The sequence below is a fragment of the Phycodurus eques genome, chromosome 14, assembly GCF_024500275.1.
Source record: "Phycodurus eques isolate BA_2022a chromosome 14, UOR_Pequ_1.1, whole genome shotgun sequence".
In the NCBI taxonomy this organism is placed as follows: Eukaryota; Metazoa; Chordata; class Actinopteri; order Syngnathiformes; family Syngnathidae; genus Phycodurus; species Phycodurus eques.
In genome coordinates this window covers 14,678,536-14,696,156 of record NC_084538.1, presented here as the reverse complement: position 1 = coordinate 14,696,156, position 17,621 = coordinate 14,678,536, and the positions used below count along the sequence as shown (strand labels likewise).

At 39.3% G+C, this 17,621-nt stretch overlaps 2 protein-coding genes across 3 annotated transcripts in view; both read right to left on the bottom strand.

The window, feature by feature from the left end:
• arhgef10 (Rho guanine nucleotide exchange factor (GEF) 10) overlaps positions 1 to 4,727 on the bottom strand; it is a 55,804-nt gene extending 51,077 nt beyond the window's left edge. For both annotated transcript variants that reach the window (XM_061695617.1, XM_061695618.1), the window contains exon 1: positions 4,569 to 4,727. The gene's annotated coding sequence lies outside the window, so the exon portion shown is untranslated. The remainder of the gene's footprint in view (positions 1 to 4,568) is intronic.
• Positions 4,728 to 10,442: 5,715 nt separating this feature from the next.
• On the bottom strand, positions 10,443 to 17,621 carry cln8 (CLN8 transmembrane ER and ERGIC protein). The gene is made up of 3 exons (XM_061696234.1): positions 17,553 to 17,621; positions 16,316 to 16,921; positions 10,443 to 13,359 (listed from the first exon to the last, which is right to left on the bottom strand). Exons 2-3 carry the CDS (start codon positions 16,862 to 16,864, stop codon positions 13,033 to 13,035), a joined length of 876 nt encoding a protein of 291 aa, XP_061552218.1. The 5' UTR covers positions 16,865 to 16,921; positions 17,553 to 17,621; the 3' UTR covers positions 10,443 to 13,032.

The window sequence follows — 17,621 nt, the reverse complement described above, 5'->3', positions numbered from 1 at the left end:
AATGTGCTAACATAGTACCAAGGAATAAGACTGTATGTTGCTTACTTAAAGTCATTTATTGACACTCCAGTTGAAGTTCACTGTAAAACTAAACACACATGACAAAAGAAATCCACTTATTAAATATTCAAATACGTCACAGACTTAGTTTCTGTCTTTGTTTTGTTTTTTTTCCCACAAAAAATCGCTAGCTCAAAGCTAACACACAATGAATGAAAAACACCATTGACGAGCTAACAGAAATTTGCATCGAACTCGCTGCACTTATATCTCTCAAACTAACGAATAATGTTACACAAATGGCGTATAAACACATACAAACAGGCAATGTAGCAAAACTGTCTGGCATATAGTCTTCAAACTCTGTGAACAACAAGTTACCGTAATTTCTCATGTATAATGTGCACCCATGTATAATACACACCCCTCAAAATTCTGGAAAAATGTTAAAACTAATGCTTTAGTGCTTGTTTCCACACTTCATAATAAATAGGCTTTACACGATCAGGATTTTTGGGGCCGATCACCGATCAGCGAGTTTAAAAAAACAATCACAAGATGGAGGAATGTGTCTATTTAAATGACCTGTTCATTTACTGTACATACTTGTGTACTTAATTGCACAAAACATTATATTTACAATAAATAATGTATCTTTGTTCCTCTATTATCTGACAGACAGAACAAATTAATGGGCTTCTATTAGATGGCAGGAAGTAAATACAGTAATTAATATATCCACTTTTTGTGACATTTTTGTTTGTTGGTGTGCCGTGAGATTTTTCAATTGTAAAATATGTTCTTTGCCTCGATAAAGATTGGAAACCACTGCTGTAGTCAGATCGTGTATTCTAATCAGTCAGGTCAATCCAACGTTACATGACACAAATAACGGGTGCTAACTCACTGTAGTTAAATTACTTTATTTTTAATTAAATGACTTAACCCACACCGAAACTTTAGAGCATGATTCGACAGAGCGGCAGCATGTTTACGTCCAACCGTTTTCGTGCGAGCAGTGGCTTGCTCGCCTATATAACGTTTTCTTGCCTGCTTGCGAGTCGTATCGTATTCAAAGTACGTGAACATACCTCAAGCAAGCCTTAAACAAACGTCCTCTCCTGTCCTGAGCACCGGTCCCCATTTTGTCCTTACAATACCGTCGGCGCGCTCTTGTTGTCGTTGCCACGGTAACAAGTGTATCCGGTCGCATTTGAGTTGACAGGATAAAGCCCAATGATCGTAAAAAAATGTATGCGGTGTTATCGGAATACAAGATTTTATTGCAGTAGTCTGACAGTGCAATCGTGAAAGAGCAAATTTGTATTGTAGTTTGAGCTGGGCATTACGTGTTGCCTGTCTCAGACGTGTTGTCTGTCCCACACCGCCGACATGTTATTTATTATTATTATTATTATTTTTTAAATAACTTAATTGGCCGTCAGATATTTACAGTACTACGTCAAAAGACATGCGACAAGGCTAAAAATAAACTAGCTTTTGGATTCAAATATACTGTGCACACGGCGATGCGGAGTAAATGTCTTTTGCGGAGCCGATCAATTACGTTATTGATCGGATCTGCGAATTATGACATTAAAGCCGATCAGCATAAAATCGGTGTAAAGTCTAATAATAAATCATATGTCATTCTTGAAAGATATTAGGCAACTATGTTAATCAGTACTTATCCCATGACTTTCCATTTACAACACCATGTAGGTTCTCCTAACCCTTTTTAGGGGGGAGTGAACTGACTGACAAGCAGTATTCTACATAATGTATGGGTTGTAAACCCTATTAAAAAAAATTATCAAATAAAATAACATTTAAAAAAAACAGAGAGGGGAGAGGGTGTTATGGAGTGGATAAAGACTTTTGCTGCCTTTTCCCAACTTTTATGGATAATTTAATTGAGTGTTTTGACCGAGTTGTCGTCATTGACCAGGATTAAAGTAATCAGGCTGAGAAGAGTCTATAGCTTAACAAAGTCATAAGCAGGAAGGTTTAAGGGAGGACAGGACCGGTGCCAGTAGCATACTAATTCAGCCACTTCAAGTTAATTATTTCATCATCATGTCATTCCAGATATTTGTTCGCTATTTTTCATTTGTGCTTCTGAACATTGGTAACCTAGAGCCAAACCCGTAAATCACATCTTTACTAAAAGCCTGAGTTGATTTTATTTTCTAACTAAACCAAAACTGTGAGGGGATTCCAGTCGGCAAGCGAAAAAGTGTAAATTGTCCAACCAACTGAGCTCCCTTAAAGCCCTTTCTGTTGTTTTGTTTCCTTGGACTGACCTGGACTATAGTGGGAGCGTGTGGTTTGGATCAGGGGTGTCAAACTCATTTTACCAGTAGTTTAGGGGCCACATGCAATTTGATCTGAAGTGGGCCAGACCAGAATATTCATGGCCTAATAAATTACAAATACAGATAATAATAATAATTCTGTTTTACCATTTTCATCATGGAACGTGCACTAAAAAGCATGACAGTTTGTCTTACGATACTACACGTTTACTAATCATGCATCCTGTAGACAAAAACGTCAAGCTTTTTTTTTTTTTTTTTTTTTTTTCAAAAACGCATCGATAGCTAGATGAATTGGATATGTATTTTTTTTATTGTTTTATTTTATTTATAGACAGTAGTGCACCAAATTATAATTTTCTGACAATGTGATGTGTGTAATGTAGAAATTATTTTACCTTTCCTCATCACACTGTAGGAACAAAATAAATATTTTGTGGTAACTGTACATATTTCTAGAAATTGCAGTTGGTGCAAGCAGCAGCAGATGCACTCCCACACCTGTTAGCAAGAAAGGTGAAAAAAGTATTTTTTTTAACTTCACACTGCAGGAATAATAGGTTTCATTTTTATGCTACTTTTTTATCATTTACAGATAATGCATCAAGCACTGGTGGGGCTGTTCATGGCTGGTCATCTGCTGACTGGGAACCCCCAAAAGTCCCACACGCACGCACCCAAACATGCACAGATACATCCATACACACATGCGCACGGACACACACACACACCCAACTGTACATACTTGAAAGTTCATGCATCATCAATTTGAAAATGCATGTGTTAGACTAAACTTAGAATAAACTGTTACTTTGCAATCAAAATACCCTTTTTTGTGTTTTTTATGTTGTTATATGTAAGAAAACATTGTTTAGATAGTTGAGCTATCTTAAAAGTAAAAAAATTAGCATCAAAGTGAAAGTTCTGCTTGAAATGCATCGTTTCACAAAAAGCTCTTTTTCAGTTTTTTTCTTGGAAACAGGTATTTTCAAGAAACTTACCTATGTTCAAGTGCTGTTTACAAAAGAACGGTAGAAGGTAGAAATTTTTCCTGATTAAAGAAGAGGTTTAAATCTTTATTTTGGTGCATTCCATGTTTCTATAGCTATAGAACACAATTTTCTGTAGGCCTTCAAAAATCAGTCAAAATTGTCAAAACAATGGCTGGCGACCAGCTCTCACAATTTCTGAAAAACGGCTGGCATTAAATGAGTTAATAAAGGTGTTATGTTGGTGACAGTTTGACTGTGGATCAAATTGTTTCTATTTCCAAATTTAAATCCCAATTTGTAGTCACAACCCAGCCACCATGGTGATTTGCTAAACAAATTAAAAGTGGGGACCCCTAAAGCTGTCCAAGTCTGATTGTGTGGCGTGAACATGAATGGCAAAAGACAGCACACAAAACAGCACTGTAACATTCATGCCATTCTTCGGAGGATAAGATAACATTTATAGATTTATGAATACACACCTCTGTAAAAGACAAATACTGATAAAATGGGTAAATGTATCAAATTTAGGCTTTGACTACCTGTAAAGACGTACATTTTAGTTGACTGGAGCTGGGCAGCCTGCACTGAGGAATGCTATGCATGACTACTTGAATTTGTTGTTGGCTTGTCTGCACCAGCTCAGGAACACTTCACATGGAAGACCACACTTCCTCTCTACATTTACACACTTTACTGTACGTAATAGAACTGGTGTATATTCATAAAGTTATGGTAACTACTAACTATCAACACTAACATGCTTTATATGAGGATCAGATGAGGGTAAAGGTCGAAGATTAATTTTCTGTTGTATATTCTGTATGGGTGTTCAAATACAACGTTTAAGAGCCAAACCCTGAAGAAAAATGGTGTATTCAGGACAGTAAATCTACAGTAACATGACAGAGAATAAGAGGACATTACATTTTTTTGTACTTCCGTTGTATTATTGCGACATTGTAGAGAGTGAATTACTTGCTGGAAAAAAACACAATTGTCCACTATTCGGACACGTTGACGCTGAGTTTTGTTATTGGACAGCGTTGGCAACTTGACAACCCGAGGCGCCACGTTATAGCCGTGTCCCAACACGCCGACTTCAAACACCAACATTGTGTTCTGTAAACTAAGCGAAGACTTCAAAAAGCACGTTTACAATCGCCTGAACTGAACTTAAGAGTTTGCGTCATAGTTCAGGTAAATACTTGAGTTTGGGGCGTATTGAACTTTGTCAGAAAAAAACACATATTCAACTCACCATTTCACGACTTTAACCAAGTGCGACAGTTAATCCCTGAGGAGTAATTTTGTACCTGTTAAAAACAATGTTGAACATTAGCGACTAGAAATCCATATATTTTCGCCCAGTGTCCTTAACTTGGCTCCCTTCGATGCAAACTGCCTCCATCCTGGGAAAACCCTCGTGTCCAGTGCAAGCATCTGATTGGTCGAAGGGCGAGCTTTGAACACATCCATTGGCGGAGCCCACCAGTCAATCATCTAGCCAGCGTCTTCCTCTCCTGGAGGACTGGAATGTGCCCATGTGACTTGTGAGGTGGCTCTCCATTGCACAGCTGTCCAGAGAAGATTTTGGATTGATGGGTGATCTTTTGAGGAGATGAGTGAGGACGCTTGGGTTCTTCTCGTTCTGTTTCCATTGTTTATGTGCATCGTTCATACCCACTAGTAATGTTATTAGCTTCACTTGGACACACTGATTAGATGCAATTCAAGAGCAGCATCAAAAAGTGTGTTGATTAATGCTATATCATATTATTTTACAATATTTCTATTATAGTTGTTCTAGTTTGCAAATGTGCACAGCTTCATACTGAAATGTGTTTTTACAATTTTACCAATTTCATGTATTGTAGGTAACCTAACCAAAATATTAGGTACCCACATGTCAATATGATGGCGTGTTCACCAGTGATTCCCATATAGTACAATACAATACAATACAATACGATGCAATACAATACAAAATAAATTAAGGTTGAAGCATACTGTATGCATAATTAGGGATGAAATAAATTCCCTTCAAATATCAACACACTTTGGGTGGACTTGATGAGAGGTTAATTTTTATATTATTGTTTTAATATTGATGAATGAAGAAAAAAAGATGCAGCAAAAAGGGCACATTTTCATCCAGGGCAAAAGGGCACGTGCTTGAGTAATAATTGTGGTCTATCTGTACATGTAGCTGAATTGTAATATAACACATTTGTACAAGCCAACTAACCCAAACAATTCAGTTCTAAATTTTTTATCCCACCTTTCGATTGATTGAGTGGGATCCTCAGCCACCACGGTGCAGGCACAGCAATTACAGGACACTTCTGTCAGTCATTGTGCATGTGAAACGGTGTCAATTCAATTGCATGTGTCCGGAGGCACACACCCCTGGGACTTTTTCGCTGGGTGTGGGGTCACTCACTTATTGCGACAAATAAATCATGAATATGCGAATTGCTTGGGTATCCCCTCACCCACACTCTCGCCCTATAGACTTTTATCATTTATATAGTCACTCCCACCACACTTCAGTTGTACAGCCGGGTTCACGACCCTTGTCCTGCATGCTTCTTCTCCTGTCCTTGTCCTGTCCTATCCTGTTGTGTCCTCACCTCACAGGGTGTAGCACTACTGCCCCATTGAACACTCATATCTGATGTGTGATTCTTCTTGATATATAAGGATTTACTTTTCTCATCTTTTGTTAGTGCTTTGTCTTTTGTCTTCTTTTTTTTACTCCCCTCGAGAAACGTTGTTCCGTTCGACTGATCGATTCTGATTCTCAATAAATATCCATTATAAGACTAAGAAACCACAGCGGCAGCTTAAAAACTCCACTGTGACACAGTAAAACTGTTCCGGCATAAAAAGGATACAGATCCTCTATTCTGCTTGACCATACAACTGAAGAGGACAAAAAAATCTAACAAACAAACAAAAAAAAAAAGGTGGAAACGCCCTCAATAATATTTCATTCAGTTGTAAAGTGGTGGTGGAGTTGCCTAATGGTCAAGGGGGCCGTGCTATTTGTTGGAGGCAGAATTATTGAGTTTCTTTGGAATGGACAAAAGGATGGCTTTCTAAGTGGGAGAAAGAGGCCTCTTTCAAACCATCTGTCTTCCCTGTCCAGAATATGCACATTTTTGTCCTCAAAGGAGTGCTGTTTCTCTTGGAGGTGCAGGTAGACAGCTGAGCCTTGACCAGAGTGTTTGCCTGTCTGTGTCGTGCCATGCTTCTTCTCAAGGGTTTCTTGTTTTCCCAAATGTGTGTATCTGTGCATTCCTCACTGCACTTGACTTTATACACCATATTGGTTTTCTGCGTGTGTGGTGTCCAGTCTTTGGGGTGTACCGGCCTTTGTGTCAGTGTGTTAGCAGGTTTTAAGTGTACTGGAATGTTGTGTTGGTTCAAAATCCTTCTGCTTTTCTCAGACAGAGCTGATACTGCATGACAGTTTTGTTGCGTCAGTCACGCTATTCTTTCTTATCCCTTCTGGAATTAGCAGCACAGCTGGGGTAACCACAGGTTTTGAGGCCCTCTCTCTGCTTTCTCTTTGGCCTGTGGACTGGTTGGGATGTTATCTGCTCTGTGTCGTACGGTACGGATAACGCCCAATTTGTGTTCCAGAAGGTGGTCTGAGTCAAAAAGTAAGTATTGGTCAGTGTGTGTAGGTTTTCTGTTTTTCACAGCACTGTATATCAGATATTAAACCGATTGTTTGTTGTGTTCCACTTCAATTAGTTGATTGTCAAATTGTTCATTTTTTTAGACTTTACATCAGTGTTAAAGAACACATTCTGATAAATACTTCCCACGTGCCATATTCAACTGCAGTTTACTGATCTGTTTGCATCTACATACACATCAACATTTCACTGCAATGAAAATAAAATATTTTATCGAATCTTCATATCAGAAAATGAATACACTGTATCGTACACATGCAGAGTAGATGACATGCATTTTTTAAAGCTTTTTATTTTTATATTTTCAATTATAATAATTAACTTATTTTAAAAATTGTTATAGTTCAAATTCAGTGACATGTCATCTTACAAAATGAATGAGGATGATAAAATCAATGTTGGTCGATTCCTTTTGTCAGTGGATGTACGTAAATAGCCAATAGAGGGAGTGACATGGAGAATCTTGTCTAAGTAGGCCTACATTGTCATACATTTTATTTGCTAACTCCAATTCATCCATCCATCCATCCATTTTCTGAGCCGCTTCTCCCCACTAGGGTCCCAGGCGTGCTGGAGCCTCTCCCAGCTATCATCGGGCAGGAGGCGGGGTACACCCTGAACTGGTTGCCAGCCAATCGCAGGGCACATACAAACAAACAACCATTCGCACTCACAATCACACCCACGGGCAATTTAGAGTCTCCAATTAATGCATGTTTTTGGGGTGTGGGAGGAAGAAAACCCATGCAGGCACGGGGAGAACATGCAAACTCCACACAGGCGGGATTGAACCCCGGTCCTCAGAACTGTGAGGCTGACGCTATAACCAGTCGTCCACCGTGCCGCCAACTCCAATTCAAATGAACAGAATGAATAACACAAAAGGTGACAAAACATGAATTCTGAATATGACAAATGTAAGCGGCAAACCTTCCCCTATCCAATAACACGATTTCTGAATATCTGCTTCTTTTATGTGAAAAGCATACGCCGTTCAACACCATTTAGTGTTAATACATTTTATATTTTTGTCAGTAATTCAATACTTTGTCATTTACAGAAAGTGGACATTGAGGTTGTAAGGCTGAGATAAAACATTCAAAGATCAATCATGATATCGTAGTGGTCTAAATATCTTTGTCATGGAGGCTGACAATTTGTTTGGCCAACTGTTTCAGATTCAAGAGGGAACAAAAGTAGTATAGATTTTTATCCTGGGGGAAAAAAAAAAAAAAGAAGCTTTATTAAGTCACAATGACAATAGCACAAAATACAATGAATCCTATTATATGCACTCAGAGTGCCAGGAAAGAATAAATGGGAAAACAACAACCTCCGAGTGCACTTGAAAAAGTAGAAATGTCCTACTTCCCTTTTAATACTCAATATTCAACTCAAGTCCAAGGAAGATGTGTGTGCGGTCCTACTGCTACCAAGTGGCGAAGCTGTGAAATACACTTTAGGAAAGTCTAAAGAAATTCAGACATGTAATTCAATCGTGACGCTTTCATACATTAGAGCTACTGTATATTGGCGTTAATTTAACAGGGATACCGTTACACTTTATTGTAATTCCGCATCAACTCAGGTTCAGTTTTGTGACATTTCATTTCTTGACAATTAATTCAGAAAAAAAACATTCCACTTATCCAGTAATTTTGCAATGATAAACATTTCAAGCTATGTTCGAACATACTGTTGAAAATGACCTAAGTAGCCAATTGAACTGGATGTTACTCCATCACTCAGTCTGTAGTGAGCAACGACATAATGTTTTATACTAGATTATTACTACTGTGGAAATAGTGTATTGTTGTGGCCTCGAATTCTGGTGTTTTAGACCAGTAACTCTGTTATTTTCAAAGATAATTCAAACATCGAGTACACTCTGTACGATTCTGTATCAAAACCGAAAATCGCGGTTTTCAAATACTTTACACCAGCCATGCCCAAAGTCCGGCCCCCGGGCCAAATCCGGCCTGTGTTCATATTTCCACTGGCCCGAAGCCTCTGTCATAAAACCAATAATATGTGGCCCGGCAGTACAAAATACACGCGCAATTTTATATTTCACCACAGGATGGCAGTAAACTTGTGGCTGAACTCTCGCTGGGCCGTTTTGCGCATGATCTGTTTTTTGCCCATTTCTAAAATGGCAACTGCAAGTAAGAAAAGGAAAGTTGATAGCGAGGGCTGACGTTTCCAGGACAAATGGAAGCCTAAATATTTTTTCACTGAGTTTAGAAACAACTGCATCTGCCTAATTTGCCAAGAGACTGTGGCTGTGTTCAAGGAGTTCAATATAAAGAGGCACGACCAGACGGAACATGCTAATTACGACAAGCTAACTGGGAACGAACCCAGTGAAAAATTGAAGCAACTGGAAGCTGGTTTAACGGCACAGCAACACTTTTTCACAAGAGCCAGTGAGTCGAATGAAAATACAACAAAGGCAAGCTATGAGGTGGCAACGCTGATTGCCAAGCACTGCAAACCTTTTACTGAGGGTGAATTTATTAAAGACTGTGTGATGAAAATGGTGGAGAACATTTGTCCTGAGAAAAAGCAACAGTTCGCCAATATTTTCCTGGCTCGTAGCACTGTGTCACGAAGGATCGAAGTTTCTTCTGATATTAAGAGACAGTTGGACGCAAAAGGAGTGGAGTTTGAATTTTTTTCGTGAGCCTGTGACGAAAGCACGGATGCATCCGACAGCGCTCAGTTACTGATTTTTTTTTAGAGGAGTGGACAGTGAAATGAACGTGCGTGAAGAGCTACTTGACCTCCCGAGCCTTAAGGACCAAACAAGAGGGAAATATTTATTTGCTTCTGGTTTGTTCCGCCGTACATGACATAAAATTAAAGTGGAATAAAATCACGGGGATTATTACGGATGGCGCACCTGCCATGGTTGGCGAGCACAGTGGATTATCAACCCTAGTGTGTCACAAAGTAAGCGAAGAAGGAGGTAAAGCTACAAAACTCCATTGTATTATTCACCAAAAACTTCTATGTGCCAAACCGTTTCCGTGGATCTCAGTGACGTTCCAGCCCACCTGCAGCTGGAGCTCATTGAGCTGCAGTGTGACACAGAGTGTCGCAGCCGGTACCAACAACTCCCTCTTGCCAACTTTTACCAGCAGCTGGATAAAGACAGGTTCCAAGAGATTCGTACATTTGCTAAGAAAATGTTGAGCTTGTTTGGCTCGACATACTTGTGTGAGAAGACATTCTCAGTCATGAACATGAATAAGAACCGCGTGAGGACAAGACTAAGTGACTCCCACCTGCGTGACATCTTGCGCATTAAAACCACCGCTTTTGAGCCAGACCTGCCCCATTTACTGCAGTCGAGATCTCAGTATCACCCTTCACATTAATGCAAACATGTTGTTTGTTGATTCTGATGAATAAAGTTTGAGTTGGAGTCAAATTTCATAAAAATACTTTATTTTGCATTTCATTAATTTTTATTTTAACCTTCATTTATCCAGGTCAGGCAGTTATAAGATCTACCTAGCAGCAGACAGCATAGTAAAACAGTAAAATAAAAATACAAAAAGCATTCCCCTCGTCGGTAGCATGTAAAATTCATGCTGGCCCGCATGACAATTTTTTTACGGCAATGTGGCCCCTGAGCCAAAAGGTTTGGGCACCCCTGCTTTACACAATCCTGTGCAGTATTTGAAATGGCAGAACCGCAACACGAACCTTTCCACTCCCAGGCTGTGTAGTGTCATTCCCCTTACAGTCATATGCTTTCACAGTGCAACTAAACTTTTTGTAATTCATATTATTACTACTATTTTAAGTAAATTCTATAACACGAAAGCCTATATTGAAGACATTTCTTCATCAAGCCTCCTCCAACTGGGTGTCATGGGACTACTTTTTCCAGTGAGCGCAGTGATCAAACCTGTGGCGACTGACTCGGCTACTTATGCTAGTTCAGCTACGTGAGGAGAGGAAGAAACACGGCTAAAGTAAATGAAAGGCTGAATCAGCAAAGTGAAAACATTGCTAATGCTGTGGACGTGGTGCTTCACACACACTGTTAACCTGACTGTACGGAGAGCACTTGTCATCTTACAAGACTGTCTTAGCTAGTCCTTGTTTTTGGCTTCGGGTTTCCACTGTGAAAACTGCATTTGGTCTTAAGCAAACATGAAGACCAGAGAGCTGTCTATGGGAGAAAAGCAAACCATTTTGAAGCTGAGAGAAGAGGGAAAATCAATCAGAGCTATTAGACAAACACTCGGCATAGCCAAAACAAGAATTTGGAATGTCCTGAAAAAGAAAGAAACTACTGGTGTACTGAGCAACAGACATGGAACAGATCGGCCAAGGGTATCAGCAATTGATGACAGAAACATTGTGAGAGCTGTGAACAAACACTCAAAGACAACAATCAGTGACAACACTGCCAATCTCCACAGGGCAGGGGTGAAGTTATCTGTTCGAGGAAGAGAGTAAATATACAGGCCATACCACAAGATGCAGACCACTCGTCAGCAAAAAGAATCAGAAGGTTAGATTGGATTTTGCAAAGAAGTACAGACATGAGCCACAAATGGTTTGGAACAAAGTTTTATGGACTGATGAGACCAAGATTAACCTCTACCAAAGTGATGGAAAGGCCAAAGTATGGAGAAAGAAAGGATCTGCTTATGATCCAAAACACACAAGCACATCTGTGAACCTTGGTGGAGGTAATGTCATGGCTTGGGCTTGCTTGGCTGCTTCTGGAATGGGCTCACTAGTTTTTATTGATGAGGTCCGCAGAGTGGCGACTTATAGCGGTCTACGGTGGCGGCCGCCGCAGGCTTTGATTAGCGGAGGTCCACTGTAGCAGTTAACAGGTTCTCTGTGCACTTAAAAAATTAAAAGACTCTTTCATATTTTCTTGTCAACTAGATCCTCACACTTGTATTTTAGATCAACATTTTCTGTCAACTAACAAATGTGTGCAACAACATGAATTACAGTGGGAGGAAAAAGCACATGAACACTTAGAAAGAGGAATTTTCTGCATAATTTGCTCAGAAAATGTGGTCTGATTTTCACCTAAATAACAAGAAAGACAAACAGAATCTTCTTAAACTAATACTGCACAAACAATTACAGTGGACACCTGCGGACTCACCGCAGATTTACTAGCAGTTTATACCCGCTTATTCAATAATTATTTGGGGTTAAAAAAAAAACAAAAAAAACAATGCAATGCAATTATAATGGCCGTCAATTAGCCGTGGATTTGCGCTATTCGCAGGCCGGCCCGGTCCCTATCCCCTGCGAATAGCGGGGGTCCACTGTATATGTTTTCATAGTTTTATTGAAAATAACAAACATTCACAGGACAGGGAGGAGAAATTAGGTGAACCCCTTGGATTTATTAAATGGTTAACCTTCCTTTGGCAGCAATAACCTCAACCAAACATTTCCTGTAGTTACAGATCAGACGTACACAACCATTATGTTCATTCTGGATCATTCCTCTTTATAGAACTATTGCAGTTCAGCAATATTCCTCAAGAGAGCTATTCACACCAGACGACACAGGAATCCTGCTGAACTGCAACAAATTTGTAAAACAATTCATCCCGATCATTGATCTGCAACTACAGGAAACATTTGGTTGAGTTTATTGCTGCCAAAGGAGGGATTGGATTTATTAACTGGGTTCACTTACATTTTCTTTCCTGCTCTGTGAATGCTTATGTTATTTTCAATAAAAACATGAAAACATAATTGTGGTATTAGTCTAAGCAGACTGTTTGTTTATTCTTGTGATTTAGATGATGAGACCACATTTTATGAGCAATCTATGCAGAATTTTTAATAAATTCCATAGGGTTTACATACTTTTTCCTCCCACTGTATTTTAAAGTCCATGTTGAGTGTCCTTTACCATCAAATAAAGGTAGATAGATTTGGGTAGTCTTTTCAAAAATGCATAAATCATCTTAAAATATAAAGGAGCCTGTTATAAAATGCAGTAACCAACTTCCCTGTTTCTCCTCAGCTTGCATGGGGTTTGACAGCAACATCAGCCTCTTCCCCTTTGGGGTTGTTTCCAGGTACCGGCTTATTGCCAAAGTTCCAGTCGACAGGGTTGAACAGCTGCATGGTCTTCTTGTAGGTCCAAAATGGATTCATGATGATGGTGAGCAGAACCAGGCCGATGAAGAAGATGAGGCGTAAGGCCAGGGGGAAGTGGTTGTTGATCTCTCTCCAGTGGTTAAAGCTTAACCACCAAAGGTAGTAGGTGAGGACCATGCGACAATGGAACATGTGGATCATCACCCATTGGTTGGCTTTCCAAAACAGACTGCTGGCCAATCCGGCCTAGAATGAAGACAGAAAGTGTTTGAAAAACTTATATTACTGGATATAATTGCTTCTGCTGTGAATAGAAATAATGAAGTCATTCTTTGCTTCAGCAAGTGTATTTTAGTAAATCAGAATATTGTGGAATACGTTATTGATTTCAGTGGTTCAATTCAAAAAGTGAAAGTCATTTTTGAAGCTGCCACATCATTTTACTAAAGCATATTAAGTGCTACTTTCATGGTCTGTGTTTTAGTTTAGATTATATTTAGTTTTGTTTCATGTTTTCCTGTGTTCCATGTTGTTTATGTCTTGTGTGCTCATTTAGTTATTGTGTCCACCTGTTCTTGTCAACCCTCTCCCTTGTGTCAACCAATCAGCTCCCTCCAGTCGCCCGTGTCTTGTCCAGGTGTTCCTCGTTGTCTTGTTCATTTGTTTGTATTTAGTTCACTGCTTTCTTTCAGTCTGTGTCGCCTGTTGTATGTTGCTGTAAGCCATGTTTCCAAAATGATGTTATGTTTTGATGAGTTTAGCCCTTGTTTCTTTGTTATTTGGAAACTTGCTTTTTGGACTTTAATTTAGCATTTTCTGCCTCCATGATCCTTGTTTCCCTTTGTTCTAGGAACTAAATATCATTTTGAGATTCTTGCACTCCTGCCTTGCCTCCCTGCAACCGTGAAAACCTGTATCTGACAGCTACTCTGTTTCTTGCTAAATGGATTTGCGCTGTTCGTGTTTGCAGAACATCTTTTTAAAAAAATGCAAATTGTTTTTACTTTCTTAACTCATCTAATGCTATTAAATTTAAGAACATAATTTATAATTGGTTGTACCCCGCCTTTCGCCCAAGTCACCTGGGATAAGCTCCAGATCATTCATCCGTGACCCTAATGAGGATAAGATTTACGAATGACTGATGATTTAACATATTTAATATGCTGTGATGAACTGAATGTGATATAGAAGACAGAACAGAGAAAGTATAGCTCATAAATAGAACTATGACTTCCTTCTTCATTAACATAAAGCGTACTTTACTGTCAGGTTTCATTTCTTCAAAAGATGTCGACATTCTCACTACAACTCCAATTCCAATTAAGTTGGGACGTTGTGTTAAACATAAATAACAACGGAATACAATGATTTGCAACTCATGTTCAACCTATATTTAATTGAATACACTACAAAGACAAGATATTTAATGTTCAAACTGATAAACTTTATTTTTTTTTTTTAGCAAATAATCATTAACTTAGAATTTTATGGCTGCAACACGTTCCAAAAAAGCTGGGACAGGTGGCAAAAAAGACTGAGAAAGTTGAGGAATGCTCATCAAATACCTGTTTGGAACATCCCACAGGTGAACAGGCTAATTGGGAACAGGTAGGTGCCATGATTGGGTATAAAAGGAGCTTCCCTGAATTGCTCAGTCATTCACAAGCAAAGCTGGGGCGAGGTTCACCTCTTTGTGAACAAGTGTGTAAGAAAATAGTCGAACAGTTTAAGGACAATGTTTCTCAACGTACAATTGCAAGGAATGTAGGGATTTCATCATCTACAGTCCATAATATCATCAAAAGGTTCAGAGAATCTGGAGAAATCACTGCATGTAAGCGGCAAGGCCGAAAAACCAACATTGAATGCCCGTGACCTTCGATCCCTCATGCGGCACTGCATTAAAATCCGACAACAATGTGTAAAGGATATCACCACATGGGCTCAGGAACACTTCAGAAAACCAATGTCAGTGAATACAGTTCGGCGCTACATCCGTAAGTGCAACTTGAAACTCTACTATGCAAAGCAAAAGCCATTCATCAACAACACCCAGAAATGCCGCCGGCTTCTCTGGGCCCGAGCTCATCAAGATGGACTGATGCAAAGTGGAAAAGTGTTCTGTGGTCTGACGAGTCCACTTTTCAAATTGTTTTTGGAAATTGTGGATGTCGTGTCCTCCGGCCCAAAGAGGAAAAGAACCATCCGAACTGTTGTGGACGCAAAGTTCAAAAGCCAGCATCTGTGATGGTATGGGGCTGTGTTAGTGCCAATGGCATGGGTAACTTACACATCTGTGAAGGCACCATTAATGCTGAAATGTACATACAGGTTTTGGAGAAAAATATGCTCCCATCCAAGCAACATCTTTTTCATGGACGCCCTGCTTATTTCAGCAAAACAATGACAAACCACATTCTGTACGTGGTTCAACAGCGCGGCTTCGTAGTAAAAGAGTGCGGGTACTAGACTGGCCTGCCTGCAGTCCAGACCTGTTTCCCTTTGAAAATGTGTGGCGCATTATGAAGCGTATAATACGACAACGGAGACCCCGGACTGTTGAACAGCTGAAGCTGTACATCAAGCAAGAATGGGAAAGAATTCCACCTACAAAGCTTCAACAATTCGTGTCCTCAGTTCCCAAACGTTTATTGAATGTTGTTTTAAAAAAAGCTGATGTACCAGAGTGGTAAACATGACCCTGTCCCAGCGTTTTTGGAACAAGTTGCAGCTATAAAATTCCAAGTTAATGATTATTTGCTAAAAACAATAAAGTTTATCAGTTTGAACATTAAATATCTTGTCTTTGTAGTGTATTCAGTTAAATATAGGTTGAATATGATTTGCAAATCATTGTATTCTGTTTTTATTTATATTTACCAAAACGTCCCGACTTCATTGGAATTGGGGTTGTATATCAAATGGATATACAAAAAAGCATTACGATTTCAAAAACATTATTTTTCATGGAACTGGAAATGCAATTTAGTTGCAGCTCTTTATTTCTAATGTGCAAGAAGTGCACAGTGTTGCTGATTTTAAGCATATCTATATTTTAATTTCTTTCAGCAAAATTGCAGTAACAACTGATAATTTAGGTCACTATAATTGTGATACAACATATTCATATGCTTTCATCTCTGTGTCATAAAAAGATCAAATACTGTATAAACAAAGTGTAGGCAATATATCTTTTTACCTTCAGAAGCATCCATGATATGCAGGTGAATGGTGTGCTCATCTCCAGCAGTAGCACTGCCATTGGCACAAAGTGGCCCATGGAATCTGACATCGAAGCCCCTCCATATCCAGCCAGGGCAAACAAATGGTGCGTTGCCAGGGTGAGGTCAAGTGACCGAAAAACCAAACTGTAGGTGTGAAATGCTGCATTCTCAAAGGCAAAGAACCCTGTGGCTGTGAGGATATTGAACCACGACCACTCCTCCTGCCCCCTCACTATGTCTCGGCTCAACCCACAGTCCTGGGTAAGTGCTCTGAGACCAGCTACTGAACTCTGGATGCCAAACACTGCACGGGTAGCTGCAAGGTTCCAGAAAACTTTTTCTTTAGCTTGCAAGGAGCTGTACGTATGGGACAGTGATGACGATAGGAGGTGAGTGAGGAGGAAGACTGATGCATAAAAGGAAAAACCGAGTCCAATAAGTTGAAATCGAAGATCCCATGGAAAGTATTCTGGAATGACCTGGGAGGTGGCATCAGATGGAGGCAGCTGCTGCCCAGGATCCATGGTCAGGAGAAAAGGTATTAGCTCAGCAGCTTGATAGATACATGATGTGGCAGACACCTACAAGGCGAGAGAAAGCATAATGTCTTTTTTCATATTGGGTTTTATATTATGTTACTATTTTTGTCATCTCTTAGGTTACATTGTTTTATGTGTTTTTAATTATTGGTACATATATACAAAATATAGAAATACAAAACATATACAAAACATTCTCGTTTGCCCAAGTACAAACATATAATCAATCATGTGTCATGTGGTGATGTAATTGCCTTCATGGGATTATCATAATCAAATCATATGTATATATTTGTCCACAGTATCTGGAAATTTATTTTACGTCTTCATGATAGAAACTCCCATTCAGAACTGTGTTTGCAGGTAGCGACGTCTGTAATTATGTTCTCCGTTAATATTCGTACCTTGGCTATTTGTAGCGACAAATTAAGATAATTTTAATCAAGACTCAAGTATGAGTCGACACAGCCAATAAAGATTGCCGTGAGTAAACTTTAGTCCGTCTATAAAACTTCGAGTCAGTCCAAGTCAAGCCTCAAGCTAGCCGCGTTCAAAACATATACACAAAAGAAAATACATATTTACACAAACGAAAAACAATTTTACAAACCATAAAAATAAGACACGTTAAACCGAATGCAACTCAAGACTTAATTAGATGTTGGCTACTTACATAAATACGTTTTATTTACATCTCATGTCACGCCGCTTCAATTTGGTCACATGACCTACAAACCGGAAG

Bases quoted from the DNA above. Each gene is read 5' to 3' on its own strand.
- cln8 (XM_061696234.1), bottom strand. From the start codon at position 16,864: ATGGATCCTGGGCAGCAGCTGCCTCCATCTGATGCCACCTCCCAGGTC. The intron at 13,360-16,315 runs GTAAAAAGATAT...TCTTCATTCTAG, and splicing joins TATCATGGATGCTTCTGAAG to GCCGGATTGGCCAGCAGTCT.